General features: G+C 33.5%; 1 protein-coding gene across 1 annotated transcript; it reads left to right on the top strand.

Annotated features, from left to right (window-relative positions):
- Positions 1-1,578: 1,578 nt before the first annotated feature.
- On the top strand, positions 1,579-18,934 carry LOC105118414 (probable polyribonucleotide nucleotidyltransferase 1, chloroplastic). The gene is made up of 25 exons (XM_011016360.1): positions 1,579-2,034; positions 2,332-2,400; positions 3,169-3,275; positions 3,368-3,410; positions 4,499-4,582; positions 5,429-5,493; positions 5,608-5,764; positions 8,924-8,980; positions 9,521-9,634; positions 10,309-10,572; positions 10,658-10,732; positions 11,461-11,574; positions 12,346-12,438; positions 13,577-13,755; positions 13,946-14,129; positions 14,300-14,347; positions 14,543-14,615; positions 14,905-14,978; positions 15,088-15,195; positions 15,278-15,372; positions 15,629-15,692; positions 16,159-16,212; positions 16,320-16,361; positions 16,935-17,333; positions 18,365-18,934. The coding sequence occupies exons 1-24, from the start codon at positions 1,741-1,743 to the stop codon at positions 17,244-17,246; spliced, it is 2,769 nt and encodes a 922-aa protein (XP_011014662.1). The 5' UTR covers positions 1,579-1,740; the 3' UTR covers positions 17,247-17,333; positions 18,365-18,934.
- Positions 18,935-19,451: the final 517 nt, after the last annotated feature.

Consider the following 19,451-nt stretch of genomic DNA (forward strand, 5'->3'; position numbering starts at 1 on the left):
AAAGCATGTGGCGTAGAGAAAACACTGTGTTGTATTGTTCACACACTCAGATATTACTGTTTACTTACTATATATTTTTCTTTTATCACTTTAGTCTTCAAAATTTTATTTGTGGCAATTTGATCCTAAATTGAAGATGAATTGCTTGTGATTTCTTAGGCAAAGGCAACATTGAAAAAAGGTGAATTTAAATGAAAAGGGCAGCTAAAATGGAAAAAAGGTGAATTTAAATGAAAAGGGCAGCTAAAATGGGTGAATTGTTCACAATTTTTTTTAAATTGCACTTTGGTTTTTAAGCTTTATGAATAATATAGTTGTAAGTCCCTTTGAATGTTTAAAATTCAATTTTAGTCTAAAATTTCATTTTCATTTAAATTTAGTCCTTGTTAGAGAGATGAGAGAAAGAGACTTGTCGGATTCTAGCATTAGAAAGAGAAAATTAGCATTTACAATGATTTTGCCCACCAAGATTGTTTATCTTTGATACCAACAAGTTATATTCAGTGAGAGGGGTTTTGTATATGTTATTTTTAAGCTTTAAAATTGCCTAAAAACTATATTTAAGTTTAGGAAGAGTTTTTATTTTGGATTGATTTCAGGTTTTTTTGGATTTATCAAGATATTTAAGATTTTTTAATAGGTGTTTTGAATAAAACATTGAGTTGAAAAATAAGCTTCTAAGCCAAAAAATCAAGAACCTTGATTCTAGGTAATTCCATAGACGTTTTTTTTTACTTTAATAGATGATATGTCTATTTTAATTTTTTTTAAAAGGAATTAATGTTGATGACATATCATTCATCCCATTAACTTTAAAAAGGGTCTTTTTTTGATGGTCAGTTACATGACTATTTTTTTTTGTTTTTAATTAATACCTTTTATGTTTTTTTTTAAATAATTTTTTAATATATATTTTAATTAATACCCATTCTATCTTATTTTTTTTACTTATTTAGCTTTTTTAAAGTAATAATTACTTTTTAATTATATTGTATATATTTAAGTTTTTAAAAGGTTAATATGATTCATATATATATTTTTTGTAATTTATATAGATTGGATTTATTTTTAAAAATAAAAATATTTATTTTTGAACAATATTTTTAATATGTGCAACCTTGCATAATATTGTTTTTTCTTTTATTTTATTTAATCAATTATTTGTGTGTGTTGATTTCTATTATTATTTAATTTAATAAAAAAATAATTTTAATAAAAAATTTAGGATGAATAACCTATGTTGTGAGATTAAATATTTTGATTTATATATGTCTTTTAAATATTTTTATTTTATTTATTTATATAAATAGTTCTTGATTCATTTAATTAGATCCATCCAATGAGTTTTTCTATTTATATTTAAGAGATTTTTTTATATAAAAAATACATTGAAAAGATCTATATATTTAATTTTTTTATTGATAAAAAATACTAAACCTAAAACGAACACAAGAATCAAATAGATTGTATATCATAAAAATCTGCAGTAATCTCAAGAAAAGAAAAACCAATTTAACACCAAAAACTTCAAAAGACAGAAAGAAAACCCACTGCATTCTCCAAGCCTGGCCTGCGATTTTGAACAAACCAAAAAGCCCAGATCCATTACCTGTGAAAACCAGCACTCCACAATCTAGCACACACCAGCTCTGTCTGCGCGCCTTGAGAACGGATAAAATCCCTCCTCCTTCACTCTCTCACTCTAGCCAAATCCACTGAAACTCAATAACACAGTTAAAAATGCTAGCAAACCCTAGCACCAGCACTACTCTCCATTACAGTCCGAATTCCACACACAACCCTCCATTTTCTCACACTAATCATCGCTGCAAGCTCTCTCTCTCCCCTAATTGCCCTCGCTTCACCAATTTTGCAAATTCCAAGTGTTCTTCACTTTCTCTGCTTCTATCAAGAAGAAAACGTGAAAGGTTGGTTACTGTAGTCAAAGCTTTCGAGGACACTTCTGCTGTAAATGACGGCCCTCAATCTTTGCCTCAGCCTATTTCTGTCAAAATCCCCGTCGGTGACAGACATGTAAGTATATTTTACTTAATTCAAATACTTCTTCTGTTTCGATAATTTTAGAGTTTAGTTCTGTGGCATTTCTTAGTAGAATTTGCTGTATTTGTATCGTTTTTTTTTTGTTTTGGATAATGAACAGTATGGTGGAATTTCTATCAGTAATGGTAAAAGATATTGAATGCGAACTTGTGTTTGATTTTCAGTTTAGTTTTGTTGTCGTTATCAATTATTTGAGATTGCTCGTTATTGTGTTTAAATAATCAATTATTTATTTAAATCTGTGTATTTTATGGTTGTTTTTTCCGGTAGATAATGGTTCAGACGGGTCATCTTGGGAGACAAGCTAGTGGTTCCGTCACAGTCACAGATGGAGAAACTGTGAGTTATGATTTGTGAGGGTTGATGTATAAGTGTTAATGTTTGATATCAAATATATATATATATATATATATATATATATATATATATTTGTTAACGTGCAGATTTTACTATGATTTGATTCCTTGGATCGGAATTTAGATTCTTAGTTTTCGGAACAGCTGATACCCATGTTCAGATTTTATTAACTTTATGCTATCTTATCAGAGTGCGTTGGGATTTCCAAAAGGACTTTGTGTGTGTACTTTCATATGCAGAATGCATTAAATGATAAGAAGTTACGACTTCAGAACACACTCCTGTGTGTATTGGATAGGTGCTCGCTAGTAATAGTTAGCAAAATCTCTTCAGATATCGAGTCTTAATTGTGCTTATAATGGCACGGGTTTGGAGTGTGTGGGTTTGGAGGAGAGAGCTACTTGATTTATGTAGCTTAGCCACTGGACTGATAGTGACTGTTTATCCTAGCTAACAAGAAAGAAACTGATTAAATGTAGTTCTGTTTGAATTGTTTGGCTTATAAGAGTGAACCAAGACTGGATTCCAATTATTAGGTAAGGCAAGGAGAGTGTAGTCACCCATAGCCTCAGACCTCCACTACTGTTCTGCAGCCTCAACTGCTTTGTTTCACATGTATTTATGTGTATGCTGTGGTGCTTCTTCTGCATGTGTTACTTCATAATTGTCATGTTGAAGTTCAGCTGGTTGTCGTCATGTATGACCTCAGGTTCTTATGCTTATATCTACATTATTGCATCTTTTCTGTAGATTATCTATACATCTGTTTCTTTGGATGATGTTCCTAGTGAACCTTCTGATTTCTATCCTCTTTCTGTAAACTATCAAGAGCGATTTTCTGCAGCAGGTCGAACTAGGTATGTATTGCAGTGCTTTCAACTTTTGGAATTTATTTTGCAGTTATGTAGAGGAGACTAATGTTTGTGCTTTATATATGCCATTGCTTTAGTGGAGGATTTTTCAAACGAGAAGGGAGGTTGAAAGATCATGAGGTACTATCCATCTCTTTCAAGTACAGAAAATGCTTAATCAAGTGGATAGCTGAAGCAGTTGTCTTTAACTATCACTTTTCAATCTAAGATTTTAACTTCAAGCTATTATAGTTTATATTTTCTTCATATGAGTTTCATTTGCTGGCAAGTCTTAGCATATGTGACTTTGCTTTCATGTTATTGGTTGTCATGTTATTTGTCTAAGAATGGGGGACACATGATTTGAATAGCTGCTAAAACTTTTAGATAATGCTGATATCCCCTTTTCTACAAAATTGTAGAAAATTTAAAAGAATTTGCATTGTGATACTCTTATCATTAATCTAAAGCCTCACATTGTCATCAGCCAAGGATTTATCATTGGTTTGTGGACATAGACACAAGTCACATTATTGAAAGTACAATTTCAGATTTTGTAGATCTTGGCCATTGTAAGATATGTCATCTATATCTAGTTTGTAAATATCATAATTATCTTGTATCATTGGTGCCATATATAATGTTATGTGTCACAATGTCAAACATTTTTCTGTTATTGATGCAATGGAGTTGTTCAGCCAAGACTTTGTAGAACAAGAGTTAATATGATTTTGACTTTTAGCTTACCCGCACATCTGGAAAGAATTCTGCTCCTAGATCTCTGTGCTTTCTTACAAGATTTTCTGTCAGATTGTTGTCATGGGCTAGTGTTGATCTGCTCTATTATTACCTTCTCTAATGTACATATGTGATTGTTTAGCTATTTGGTTCTTTACCTTCTTTTCTTTTTGGCTGTCTTACAGTCATTACTAATTATTTTTCTTCTTTTGTTCCCTCCATGATGGTGCTATTTGTGCAGGTATATCACATGAATTTATTATGTAGGATTATGAGGCTTGACCTACAATATGTCTTTAATCAACATAAATGGCCCAACCGTTTTTACTTGGATATATTGATAGAGCAAAGATTAAAGAAATTATGTATTTTTGATACTTAGCAGAAGTATATCGCAGTATATCTTTTATGAACTCTATTTTCTCTCAATGCTTCTGAAACTGTTGCCACTGTGTATATGTTTATGCATCTGTTCTCTTGGTTGCTTCTAGGTTCTTATTTGTAGATTGATAGATAGGCCTTTGCGCCCAACTATGCTCAAGGGATTTTACCATGAAACTCAGATACTATCTTGGGTAAGACCTCAAAGAAATTAATTTGCATAGATATTTCTTTTTGATATCTTCAAGGGTTGTCTTTATTCACTTTGAGTTCTTTAAGCACACAATGCAGTCTTATTAATCTTTCTTATTTGGTCAAATTATTTTTACAAAGGATATATAAGGTCATCACTCAATTATAGTCCCATGAAAGCAATGTCTTGGGAGGAAAGTTAGGAACAGTTCTGATAGAGAACCTACAAAAGTTTTTCGAATTTTTCCTTTTCTTTTTGATTCTAGGGACTGCGGGAAGAGGAAGGAATAGAGAGGGAGAACTATATATGTAAAAAGGGGAGAGAAATATAAGAAATATTTGTAGGGAGAAAACGATTGTTGAAATAGAGGAAATGACCTGGAGGGTAAAAATTCTACTATACTTTTACCCCCCTTATTTTTCAACATCTACCCCTCAACATTTTTTACATTAACTGGTTGTTCTCAGGTCTTAAATTTTTTGCAAGCTTATATATTTTTTCCAACTCTTGGGGAATTATTGCTCGATGCTGTAATTCTCATGTGATTTGTTTTAACTTACTCAACCAATTTCACTTACAACTTAGTTATGGAAAAGGAAAATAAAAGCTGATGAGTAAATGATCTGAAATTTTCTAGCTTAAATAAGAGCAGACTGGTTTCTGTCTGACCATGGTATGCCCACTGCATTGTTTGAGTTTATCATCTATCGTATGCTCCATCTTGCTTGCTTGTTAAGATTCAGTGTTCAATCATCAACATTTTGAAACTTGATGGGCCAATATTTGACTTGTCTCTCTTTCTGGATACATAAACTTGCTAATAATTGCCATTACCTCTTCTGGACAGGTTTTAAGCTATGATGGCTTGCATTCTCCAGATTCTTTGGCTATCACAGCAGCTGGGATAGCGTTGTGAGTGTACCTTAAATATATCCTCGTCTTTTTTTTTGGTTCTTGAAGTGTTGAGGTTCCAGACATCATGTGTTATTATGTGCTTGTTTTAATTCTCAAACTTAATTACAACAGAGCTCTTTCGGAAGTGCCAAATACAGAAGTGATTGCAGGAGTTCGAGTTGGCCTTGTTGACAACAAATTTATTGTGAATCCAACAACCAAGGAGATGGAAGAGTCAAAATTAGATTTATTGCTGGCTGGAACAGACAGTGCAATATTCATGATAGAGGTCAACTTTTAATCTTTGATAATTGTTTGAATTGCAGCCCCTTTTGGTGTGTATCATTCTTTTGCAATGAAATTTCAATTGGTCATGTGAAATAGCGATAACAGTTTTACTGTTGCAGTATCACTGCATAGGTATGTTGAATGGAGTTGGATTCCATCTAGGGTACTCTAACCTTATGTGCACCCAACTAAGATAGAAAATGAACTAAGTTATGGATGCTGGCGTTTGTTTTAAACCTTCACATGAAGCATTAATGATGTGCTAATTACCTTTTCATTTGACACATCATTGAGAGTTGCTTTTTGGTGTAAAATCTAATATTCTGTTTCATTTAGTATATGCATTTGTATTTGATATGTTTTTTCCACTTTTATTGACCAAGGAATTGTTTCCTAGTGTACTGGAGATGCCTTCTTGTCATTGGCATGTGTGACAGGCTGTGGTGTAACTCAAAAGTTGTCCTCTTGAAATTTCAAAGGCTTGAAGATCATGTGCTGCTTTGAATAGTGGCACTATTATTCTGCTAGAAGAGAACCCATTGCAACCCTAATGCCCTCACATGATATCCATATGCTTATTAGAGTTGTAGTGATGCAAGATATTGTTTTTCTAATGTTTAGTTATATGTTATTGAGTACAATTTTTTATTTGACTTTTGGATCAAGTTGAAATTTTGCTAAGAGATTTTAGAGATCATGTTTCCAACTGGGTCAAAACTTCACAATAATCAGAGATCGAAAAGGCCTTCTGATAATGTTTAGAAGTTACTGTTCGAGATTTGCTATATTTTTCTAGTTGATTTAATATTTTTTTTCTATTTGGTTTACAATTCTTTTATTATTTTTCTAGCTTTGTTTATGATTTTTATTGCTTTTCTTTTTATTTTCAGGTTTTCTAGTTTGTTTATGTTAGTTTTTGCATTTATGCAAGGAGTTTTAATTCTTCTAAAAAAGCATACTACTTGAACAAAAAATATGTAGAATAAAATTTTGAATTAGGGTTTCTGTGTGATTTGTATTCGACATAATTGTGTTCTTGTGCTTGTTGTCTTTCTTGTGTTGCTTTCACTTGCGTTAGTTGGTATTAGAATCCAATGATCCCATGTCATTGCTTGTGTGCACTAATCCCCTTTTATTTTGTTTGTTGTGTGCTACTAAATAATCATAGTTGGAGGACGTCACCTGTGTTCAGGTAAGAGGGGGATGAGGAGGTTCCTTGTGAGAGAAACATTCAGGAGTTGTTGATAGAAGACATGCAGAGATAAATTACAAAATTAACTCTTTAATTAGAGACAATAAACAAGCGGAGGCAACGTTGAAAAATTATGTCGTCAATTGGTGGAGATGAAGAAGAAAATATTAGAGGATCGTGAGAAATAGTGATCATGAATCCATGACTAGTTTTCAGAATTCCTTTCAAGAGCATGAGCAGGGGATGTAACTCCTTGATTTGATTAGGATGAGTATCATGAAGATTTTGGTGATCCTATTTATGGTGAGATAGATGTAGATTGGTGGTCTCCACCAATTTATGATGTTGATTTCGATGATGATTATGTTGATGATGATATCATAAACAATGACAATAATAGTTGTGATGATAACAATGATGGGGTGACCTTGTTGATAAGATAAAGGTTAATAGTAAAGAAAACATGGAAGATACTTAACATAAGAAAATTGTTGATTTAAACTATGTTGATCCAAGGTTAATGTTATCATAAAGGTAGATAGGTAGATGTGTTCAAGGGTTATATGGACACCAAATATATTGATGAAGTAAGTTTTGAGATTTACAATTTATTACTCTAGAAGCCAATGGAAGAGAAATAATTTGTCAATTATTGTTTCTTATACAATTTTTAAGATGAAGGGATTGAAGTTGATATATAAAATTGTTACACACATAGAAAGAAGAAATAAAAGGGGTTGGAGAGACTTGATTGAACATCCATGAATCAAGATGAGAGTAATTTGAACTCGAAGACAAGTTCTTTCCAACCTGGGGAGACACTATGTTATTGAGTGTAATTTTCGATCTGATTGTTGGATCAGGTTGAATTTTTTGCTAGGAGATTATAAAGACCTTTTTTCGAATAGGATTAAAATTTCATAGCAATCAGAGATTGAAAAGGATTTCTGGTAATGCCTAGAACTTATTGTTTGGGATTTGCTATATTTTCCTAGTTGATTTATGATTTTTTTCTTATTTGATTTAGATTTTTTATTTATTTTTCTAGCCTTGTCTAAGAATTTTATTGCTTTTTCTTTGTTTTCAGGTTTTCTAGCTTGTATAGGTTAGTTTTTTTTGTTTATTTAAAGAGTTGTAAACTATACTACTTGAACATAAAATATCTAGTAATAAAATTTTGAATTAGGGTTTTTATGTGATTCATATTCGGTATAATTTTATGTTTTTGTGTTTGTTGTCTTTCTTGTGTTGCATCCACCTGCGTCACGTAGTCTTTCTATCATTTCTGATCAATTTTTGCATGATGTTGCTAGAGTTGATGCTGCATTTCTCTAATCCTAATATGTTAGGAGAATGCTATCTATCATATTTTGTTTCCTTTCAGCAAAATTCTTAACATACTTTAGGTTGAAAATAAGACATGTTTAGGTCTTGTGTTTGTATCTTTTTTAGGGGGTTTTTGAGAGTATGGTAGCGGTTTTCTTTCAAAATGCTTTTCACTCGTAAATACATTAAAATAATATTTTTTTTATTTTCTTAAATTATTTTTGATATCAGCACATCAAAAAGATCCAAACACATCAAAAAAAAAATTAAGCAAAGGAAAAAAAAAAAACTTATAGGGATAGAAGTAAATTAGTTTATATGGTTATGGTCTCATTGATTTGAACTTTAATTGACTGGTTCTCTATCTAGATGCCTTTAGCATGTGCTTTCTTTCTCCTTTTCTTCTTCTTCTTCTTCTTTTCTCCTTTTCCTATTTCCCTATTCATTCATTTCTCTAGCACTAACCTGTCATTATCATATGGAAAATACACTTACATTATAATACACCATGAAGAAACTTTATTGATTAGATAAAACATTTTAACCGTAGCAATGCTACAATGCACCTAACCGTGCTGGTGGTTATCAATAATGAAATCCATCTACATGAACTTCATTGTCCATTATCTTTGTTTCTTGCAGGGTTATTGCAATTTTCTTCCGGAAGAAAAATTGCTTGAAGCAGTACAAATTGGACAGGTTGTTTCTTTGATTAAGTGTGTTGCTTATCATTTTTTCTCATATTTCTGTTGAATGACTTATACATGTTGTGTATTACCTCTCAGAAAAAGTAAATGTTGTCTCTAGTCTGTGACCTGTTATATGCAGCATTAACTGCTCAGCTTCTTTTTCTTCTTTTATAACGATTTGTTTTTGCACAGAAATGCTAGGCAGCACTATGAATTTGTTTCTTCTTGATTATTTGATTTGATGGAAGAGTGTGGGATTGAATTGATAATGTGTTCTATGGCCCAACATTGATTGTAATATTTGCTATTGTTGTGATCTTCATTATGAGCTGTTATTTGCTGAGGGTTGAGCAATATATGTTGCAGTATACAATTACACTGATCAGAAAATATAATTCTCATATATTCTTTTAGCATTTTATTGGTTAGGGACCTGTTATGCTGATGTGTGGCAGATCTAATGCCCTCTCTATTTGTGGCTTTAACCATTTTCCACAACTAGAAAGAAAATCATTTAGATGCTAAAATCTTGCCTGTTCACTAAAGCCAGGATGCAGTGAGGACAATTTGCAATGAGGTGAATGCTTTGGTGAAGAAATGTGGGAAACCTAAAATGCTTGATGCAATCAAATTACCTCCTCCTGAGCTATATAAGCATATGGAGGTATGGTTTTCGTTCATCCCTTAGTACATACCATCTGCTCCTGCTAGAAGTTTTTTGATTAATTGCTGCTTCTGTAGCTATTAAACTATTTTCTAAATTACTATTATCCTGTCTCTATTTGGCTAAAAGCTGGATAAAAAGATTTCAAGGGCCTTCCTGAAGTATTTTATTTTGTACTATACAAATTATTTCTGTTTGGATAATTGCACTGCATATGAAGCACAGTGATGTCTTGAGCTGCTGATGTTGCATAGAAGATTAACAGTTCTCCATTCAGCATTTGTGTCAGTTGACAAAGCTTTATGCTGCGATATTTTCTTGAGTATCTAATTTTGCATGAGCTGTGCAAATGTTACCATTGATATGCACAGCTGTAGAGGAAAGTTGCACATATGATACCATAAGTTCAATGTGTAGTTTCACTTTTAACATACAAAGTTAATCATGATTTCCCAGACTGAAAGGACCTGTTTTAATGTAGCAGGCTTGAGCTGCCCAGTTATCCATTCTGGTAATTTGTGCCTTAACTTGTAATTCCAGCTAACAAGATCCTTACCTTTTGTTGTCTTGCTTAAATTAGTTTTTTTAAGCAAGACCATGCATTTTGTGAGTCCACTTATTTTTTCAAGATATAAGTGATAATTGATACTAATGCTTATGCTGTCCTTGCACAGGAAATCGCTGGTGATGAGTTAGTAAAAGTGTTGCAAATTAGGAATAAAGTACCAAGAAGAAAGGCCCTTCAATCTCTGGAAGAAAAAGTGCTTCATATACTTACAGAAAAGGGATATGTGAGCAAGGATCAAAGTTTTGGAATCCCTGAAACAGTTGCAGACTTGCTAGAGGTTGAAGAGGAGGATGAGGAAGTTGTTGTAGATGGTGAAGTAGATGAAGGTGATGTCCACATAAAGCCAAATGGACGCAGATCCTCTCCTTCGGTAAATGCTAACTTAATTTTGGTACTTGCTGTCCCGTTTATCATGTATGCTCTATTAACACTTTATTTTGATTTTCCTCTTCTAGCTGTTTTCTGAGGTGGATGTGAAGCTGGTATTTAAAGAAGTTACATCCAAATTCTTGCGGAGACGTATTGTGGAGGTATGAGGGATTGTTGTTTGAGGAAGTGGGTAAAGTAGGAGATTATTGAAAGCAACTTTAATATGGACTTTTTACTTGTGCAAAATTGTTATACTTAATCAAATCACTTTTCCTTCTTAATCAAATCACGTTTCCTTTCTTCATCACAGCCATTTTGCTTCATTTTAAATCCTTCTTATGACCGGGAGGAGTGAAGGGAATAATAATTTTTCATCCCATTTGCTGACTTTCCTCCTCTTTTCTAATTTTCAGAGCAGCGACCCTATAGTAATAAGGCTGACATAGACATGCCCATGTTCTTGTCATTTTTAAAATTGCCTCTCCTTAATTTTCTTGGTCATTTAACCATAAATTTGGTTTCTTATAGCAAACAAGAATTTTACAATTTTCACTCCACCAGCTACTAGCTCACTTCAAGAGTGCTGCTATACATGCTGTAATCTACTGGGTCTTATTATTATTTTTTGGCAACTTTTTTGAATGGTTCACTATTTTCTTTTTGGAAAAAAATAAAAATAAAACAAACTGAGTGTAACTTGAAACTTTAGCGCTAACATCTGTGTTCTTACCCTTCAATTATCTTGTACCGAAAAGTTCTCATGGATAGAAATCAGTTTCAAGTTCCAACAATATGGAGTCAGCTAGGATATGTTTTACCACGGATGAGAAAAATGATTGATGCCTGGCATGTTCATGTCACATGTTCATTTTACTTTCAATTGATCCAGGGAGGAAAAAGAAGTGATGGGAGAACTCCAGAAGGGATACGTCCAATTGATTCCAGCTGTGGATTACTCCCTAGAGCACACGGAAGTGCTCTTTTCACCCGTGGAGAAACACAGGTTAGACTAAGTGTTTTTTGTTGTCAGAAGCATCCAGAGGCTCACCTGATTGTGTGCTATTTCTGATTGGTCATGTCTTGAGATCATTGTTAATGCAAACTTCGTCTTGCATTCTTTCCAAACTCCTATCCATAGAGTGGTATGACCACATTGCATGCTTATGAGATCAAATGTTCAAAACCGTTTGGGTTATAATGTTGTGTTGTCATGTGATTCTATCCCTTTGATTCATATAAACAAGTGTATCCATCAGGTTATTCATCATATTTTCTTCTGTTGATGTTACATTTTTTAGTATCAATTTTCAAGTGTTTCTCCTTTAAGTGACTGCTAATAATGGCTTGGGAATGTATGAGGTGATTCTCATTTATGTTGACTCACTGAATAGCTATCTTTCCTCTTTATCTTCTCATTTCTTCATTTCTTTTCCAATTCAAGAATCTGTTATCCTTGTTAAAACAATGCTGGGTTTGTACATCCACCTGGCCTACTTTCCTTGCTTTCACTAGCATGGAGGATCTGCTCATCAACCAACCTTTTGGATGATTGATCTTAAATTCCTCTCCTTCTGAAATAAACAAATTTTATCAGTGGATTTAATTTATGTATTGTGGTTGACAATTTCTCATTTGTCAACCATTGTTACTACTTTAGCTTTGGATAAGTTTGCTTGATGGAGTTGATTATGCTTGGAGAATGATTCACAAGCCATGATGTTACATTTGCATACCATAATGTTGTTAGTGATCATCAAGTGTTTTTATTTTCCAGTCATTGGCGGTTGTTACACTTGGTGATAAACAAATGGCACAAAGAGTAGACAACCTTGTGGATGAAGAGGAATTCAAGAGGTTTTATCTACAGGTCTGTTTGGGATGATCTTTTTTCAAACTTTTGTTTAGTAATGGATTGCAGTTACCTAACAGCGACTTTCTGCATTTCTCAATGCTCTTAGCTGTGAGGTGTGGGTTTATTTTGCAAGATCATTTGGTACCAGGTCATGTTCTATAGTAATTTTTTGCACGCTGTTCAAGTTTAAAATAATTGATCATGTAATTGGCTATGTATCATTTAGTTCCATTAGACATATCTAATAAAATTGTTAACGTCAAATTCAAGGTTTAAGCTATGTTTGATGGGCACTCTTTTCTCCTGATACTAGTAACTACTTTCAAAAAAATTTCTTCCTCTTAGAATAAGAATCTTTTTCGAAGAGCTTTGGAGATGAAAATATAGTGGTCTAGCTTATGTATATTTGATTTACAAGTTACTTTCATGTAATACAAAGAAGTAGAAAGAAGAGTAGAAAATGAAAGCATTGTTCAAGTTGTTCAAAATGAAAGCTTTATACAAATTGTTCATTTAACTTTTCTGGATATGGAATTAAGAAAGAGAGAAAGGAACTGGTGTTATAATTCATATTATAACCAAACAATTATATATAACTTCCTGTTTTCAATTTTGACAGTTTTATGAGTACACTTTCGATAGTAGAGCACCATTAAATGCTTATACTACTCAGCACAAACCATTCAGGTTCTTATGCCATTGGTATTTGATACAATTTAAAGATCTAGAGCTATGCTGTCTGTTATGAGGCAAACCTTTTGTTGTAAATTTTTTCCAACTTTTTTTTTTTTCTGAATAGGTAGTCATTGTCTGTATTGCAGCATTTTGATAACCAAAGTTTAAAGCATTTAGCTAATTACACTAATATAATTCCTGCATGCTGAAACTATTACATTTGGATGCTTCCAGACATGCTCAGCATGGTTTTGAATTGAGGTTGTGGTTGCTAAAATGTTCATGGTCGTGATCAAAGGTCGCAGATACTATAACTTAGCTCCTGCCTACATGTATATTTGGGAATTCGTGATCATGATAAATGATCATGCTGTTTCCATACAAATTAATTTATCTGTTAAAAAATTTACAAGTTTGCCAATAAGAATTGCACTTGGATTTACTACTGAAAATTCATCTCCTTGTTCTAATGTTTCAGTACTCATTTCCTCCATCATGTGTTGGAGAAGTAGGCCGCATAGGAGCACCTAGTAGAAGAGAAATCGGTCATGGAATGCTTGCTGAGAGAGCTCTTGAACCTATATTGCCTTCTGAAAATGATTTTCCTTATACTGTACGAGTTGAGAGTACAATCACAGAAAGCAATGGCTCCTCAAGGTCAGAAGCAATAGAAAGTACAAATGTTTTAGTTCTCCAATTAGACTATGGGCCAGACCTCTGACAGCATCTTTTGACATTTGATATCATTTTGATGGGTGCTAAAACCCTCCTTTCAGTTCTACTACTTCATGTTGAGTATTTGCTATGTGTTTTTGGCTCTTATTATTTAGTGCCTATCATTGAACAGCATGGCCTCTGTTTGTGGAGGCTGCTTGGCACTACAAGATGCTGGTGTTCCTGTGAAATGCATGATTGCTGGCATAGCAATGGGTATGGTTCTCGACACTGGGGAATTTGGGGGCGATGGAACACCACTCATTCTGTCTGACATAACCGGATCAGAAGATGCTTCTGGAGATATGGATTTCAAGGTAATACTTAATGTTATTTTCCTGATTTGTGCTTCTATTCTATTTCTTTGCCTTCTGCATTATTCTTGATTATATATTTGTTGGACTTAGAAAATGCTTGTTTAAGTTCAGAAGAAAGGGTATAGTGCAATTGAGTTAGAAAGATCCCCTTATAAGCATGGTCTTTGCAGGTTGCTGGAAATGAAGATGGAGTAACTGCATTTCAGATGGACATAAAGGTCATTATCTTTACAGCTCTTATGCATTCTTGACAGCTTTTGTGTCTTTTGTCTAGAGAGCATGTTTTGCCTTCTAACCAACAACCTATTGCCAACCCTATAGCAATGGATGCTTTCTTATGGTAGCTATTCAGTTTCACGAGCTGATCTTCTGTAACCCTTGAATCATAATCAATTGCAATTTTTACATGATAGGTTGGAGGAATTACTTTACCTGTCATGAGGACAGCATTGCTACAAGCAAGGGATGGCCGAAAGCATATTCTTGGTAATGGAAACTGTGCAAGCTATTCCCCCCCCCAAAAAAAAAAAAAAAATTCTTTTAAATTTGTTTGGTTAATAGTTGGATGTTATCTAGCCAAAATTCTGTAGAATTAGTCACACATCCTTAATGCATTAATTAAATACTACCATTTTCTTAATTAATTAGAGCTGTTGATGTGCTTTTGATTTACATTTGTTGGAAGCACTTGTTTTCACCAGTTTGAGTTATCATATTTGATCAGGTCATTTCAGCTAAATCTTTTGTTATTTCTTTTCATATTTTTATGGTTCAGCTGAAATGTTGAAATGCTCACCTTCCCCTTCTAAAAGGCTTTCTAAGTATGCCCCATTGATTCATGTTATGAAGGTTTGCTTGTTTTCTATACACCCTCCATTGCTTGTCTGTTGAAAGTAGAATTTATACTCAATGATGTGTTAACTCACATATTCCCAATTATGATAATATTGTCTTATAGGTCAATCCAGAGAAAGTTAACATTATCATTGGTTCTGGTGGGAAGAAGGTGAAGAGTATCATAGAAGAAACTGGAGTAGAGGCTATTGACACACAGGATGATGGAATTGTAAAATCAGATACAGAGTTTATCTTCCATTGGTTGTGTGACCTGACATCAATACAACTTTTTAAATCATTGGCTTTTGCAGGTAAAAATTACTGCGAAGGATTTGTCAAGTATAGAGAAGTCCATATCAATTATTAGTCAACTAACTATGGTTCCAACTGTTGGTGATATCTACAAGTATGTCCTTTTCATGAACTTTTTTCTGCCCCTTTTCTTTTGTCTTTTTTGTTTCACTTTATTCAGATCAAGTTGCAAAAAATTGAAATAGCTGTCTTCTTTTCTTCCTTCTATTATGGAAGTAAAGCGGCAGATTAATTGGGACAAGTCCCATGATTATTAAGTGTATGCCGTCAATTTATAGCTTGTCTGGTGCCTGTTACATGATGATTGTGAATATGAGGAGTATTTGACTTTGTTTTCTCTTACTAATCAGGAACTGCGAGATCAAATCAGTAGCTCCTTACGGAGTTTTTGTTGAGATAGCCCCGGGGCATGAGGTATATAGTTTCATTGCACAATTTGATAAACGTCAAAGTCCAAACTATTGTATTGCTTATGGAAAATTATTAAAACTTTTGAGTTCTAACTATCACGAAGGAAAGTAGTTTAAGTTCATCATAAACCAATTTATTGCTTTGAAAAGTTTCTTTTAAAAAAAACTTTGATATTTGTTGTAATTGCAGTTCTATGTGACTCTAGAATTCCAAATTTCATCAAAAGATAGTCCTTTCACTATAATTTTCTATATTCGATTCAAATTTGTCAAAGACAGGACTTTCTTTGTTGTTTGGTAAAAAGTAAAAGTTCAAATATAGCATTTAATCAAATTAAGTTCCATTTACAAGGTGTGGTATTTACAGAAGATTATGTTTGGTACATAAACAAGCATATCTGAAGTCATATATGATTCTGTTTGGGGAAGAAAGTAATCTCATGAATTTCTCGACTATTGAATTCTGGCAGGGACTCTGCCACATTAGTGAACTGAGTTCTAACTGGTTGCCAAAGGCAGAAGATGTAAGCAGTGTCATTTTTGCTCCCCTACTTCCCCCATTAGATTAGCAATAAGAATTAGTTCTTCTATCATGTCAGAAAGTTAAAATCTCTCCTCTATTTTCTTACAGGCTTTCAAAGTTGGAGATCGTGTTGATGTTAAACTCATTGAGGTTGGGAAGTTCCCAGTCATGCAATCACACAAACACAAGTTTAATTCCGTGACAAGCTTTTTTAGCCAACTTCTGAAGTTCTTTATATATATATATATATATATAAAGTTAATTTAACTCTAATAATCAATTAATGATTCCTTTGGTGCCATCTATATTTATTTAATTATTGTTGAGCATCATTTTTATACATAAATATCAGCATCCATGTTGCCAATCCTTAAAATCTCTAGTAGATATAAATCTTTGGTGGTTTGTGATTGGGTTGAGAAGAAAACCTTGAATTTAAGTTCTATAGTTTTTTTGAAACTGGATTTAGGTTTCCTTCAATGAAGTGAATTCAGGTGACAGAAAAAGATAGATAAGGCGATAGGTTTAATTACTAAACGGCATTTGTGCTGTAATGTTGAGCCAAGATATTCTGCCTTGCAGAGGAAATAAAACCATGATTTCCAGACTCCGGAGCAAACTGGAACATCCTTAGTGCTGTACTATCATCGATTTGCACACAACATTTGTTGCTCTTGACACAACATTGACAGAACTGTTTCTCTAATACTTATGTTTATGCAGGTAAATGGAAAGGGACAACTTCGCCTTAGTCGCAAAGCATTACTTCCTGAAGCAACTTCAGAGAAGTCCAGTGCAGAGCAGCAGGCAAGGGATTTAACTGAAGGGAATACTGAACAGTCAAAGGATAAAAGCCGTGCTACAAAATTTGTAAATCCCACCAAAGTTGATTCAGTAGAGGATGCTTCACTTTCAAAAAAGAAGGCTTACAAGAGATTAACCAGTTCTGCCAGAGATGGACCAAAGAACAGTAGCACAACTGTCAGTAGCATGGCAAGCAAAGATGAAAATAGTTTAGTGAAAGGAGAAGCTTAGATTGGATAGTAAACATATTCCGTTCTTCATTCAAGGACATGTTGGTTTTGTTATTGTGGTAAAAGATGATGAGAAAGAGACCTAAAGGTATGGCCTGGATGCTCCCCTCTCTTACTATACATACATTTATGTGTGTGCACGTGTGTGTATCTTTGCATACATGTAGGTGTGTGTTTAGTATTTACTGGGACCTGTAGTTAGCTCTCCACCAAGTGGGTCACTTCCCAAACTGATTATAGAAATGCTACTAAAAATAATGCATGTATGGAAAGAATTGCTAATGAGTATAATTGAAATCTCATGTTAGAGATTGATTTTATTGAATATTTTTCGTCTGGGGGAAAAAAAGATGAGACCCTTGACTAACATGGAATTGGAAATATTGATCATATTTGGCAAATTTGTTGTTGAGCAAGAACTAGTTACTCGTCTTCTACTTATCTTGCTAAACTTATATGCTTGGAATTTGGATGATACTCGTATCTGTAACACTAAAATTATATTTCAGTCTGATTTTTACATGGTGTATCACTTTAGGATTTATTAATTTTTCATGATCATTTATATAAGGTGTTTAATTAAAGAATAAAATTATTAAACATATACCTGTTGCCATACTGTTTAGGCATTCTAATGATGATCCTTAGCTGGTAATAATGAAGTGGATAGATCAAGTCAGGCGTTGTGAACTGGGTACAAAAAACATGTCTTCAATAAAAGATTATGTACTTGGTTAAATAGAAGAAATTCAGCTTGTGAAAACAGTAAATTTATGAGTTGATTATATTAATTGATACGCTTGATCAGCTCCCCTGACAATAAATTACTGAATCAAGCATGGACACAGCAATTATTGATGTTTCCATGGATAGAATATCTAGAATCCTGGACAATGGCATCGGGACGGATTAGAAACAAATACTTGGATTACATTGCAAGTCCCGGTTGCTCATTGTCAGCCAGTGTAATGCTTGTGTAGTTTACTTAATTATGTGTGCACTCGCATGCAGACTGAATGCATATATAGATGCTTGCATCCTCATGCATATTGCGTACAGTTACAATAACACATGAACAGGCACAAAATAAGGAATGAGCTGGACATTCATTATTGACAGGAAGGAGTCGATTAAAACACGGTGCCATCCAGAATCCTGCAGTTTCTGTTGATCAGATTGTGAGTTCATATTGCTGAAGGAACTTATTCCACTAGCTGAATTGTTTACCAAGGAAACGAAATGGAAGGTGGGTCTTCTGAACAATTAATTCATTCTTGACAAAACGCTGTGCACTGTTGCCATTGAGGAAAAGAAAACAACTATTTGAGAAGAGAGAAAGCACCATGCAATAATATGCTTGGAAATTGTTGGTGTATATCAATTCATGGTTTCACCACAATTTTCCACGTACTCTCTCTCTCTCTCTGTATCTGCTCCTTTCTTTCTCTTTGGAAGTAGTCGTGCGGGTGTGCTTTGTTGTATCATCTTTGGAAGAATGACTGCAAGGGATCCTTAAAGCTTTATGCTTTTGCAAAATGCATTGTGATCCTTAACCTTTTCTCCGCAGGTTTGCTACAAGCTGGTCTAAATTTTTCATCCAATTATTTCTCTCAGGCCTTCAATTTTCATCTCTCATAATTTTTGCCTGGGGTCAGTTAGACTATAATACCAACTCCTTTTATTTTGTTCTCTCTCTCTCTCGCCCCGCCCCCCCCCCCTCTCTGCGTGTGTGTTTGTACAGAATGAAGCATGTGTACCTCGTGGATATTATTTGCAAGTTGACTGAATCCTATGCTTTATTATATTGCTACTATAATTGCACGTGGATTGTTTAATGTGGTTCGACCTAGCTAGCTCATGAAGGTGGCGGATGTGTAACAGCTTCTTCACTTGTATCACTGTTTCTAACCAGTTGGCATTATGGGTTTATTCTATGTAAAAAGGCCACATTTTTCTTGGTTTTTACTCTTGTTGTAACTTTTTTTTTTGTTGAACTTGTTTTTTAAAATACTTTTCGAACTATTTTTTGTTTTAGAAAGTGTCAAATTAGTATTTTTTTTTTAATATGCTTTTCAATAATTTTAATGTGTCATGTCAAAAATATAAAAAAATATTATTAAATTTTCAATTGAAAAATTCTTTGTAAAGTTTTTTTTGTATTGCATTATTAAAAACACACAAAAAAGGGATTGTCAAATGTATTACA

The sequence above is a fragment of the Populus euphratica genome, unplaced genomic scaffold, assembly GCF_000495115.2.
Source record: "Populus euphratica unplaced genomic scaffold, PopEup_1.0 scaffold1934.1, whole genome shotgun sequence".
Lineage (NCBI taxonomy): Eukaryota > Viridiplantae > Streptophyta > Magnoliopsida > Malpighiales > Salicaceae > Populus > Populus euphratica.

Coding starts and splice junctions, on each gene's coding strand:
- LOC105118414 (XM_011016360.1), top strand. CDS start 1,741: ATGCTAGCAAACCCTAGCACCAGCACTACTCTCCATTACAGTCCGAAT. Junction 2,401..3,168: donor CAGTCACAGATGGAGAAACT/GTGAGTTATGAT, acceptor TCTTTTCTGTAG/ATTATCTATACATCTGTTTC. Junction 10,573..10,657: donor GACGCAGATCCTCTCCTTCG/GTAAATGCTAAC, acceptor TTCCTCTTCTAG/CTGTTTTCTGAGGTGGATGT.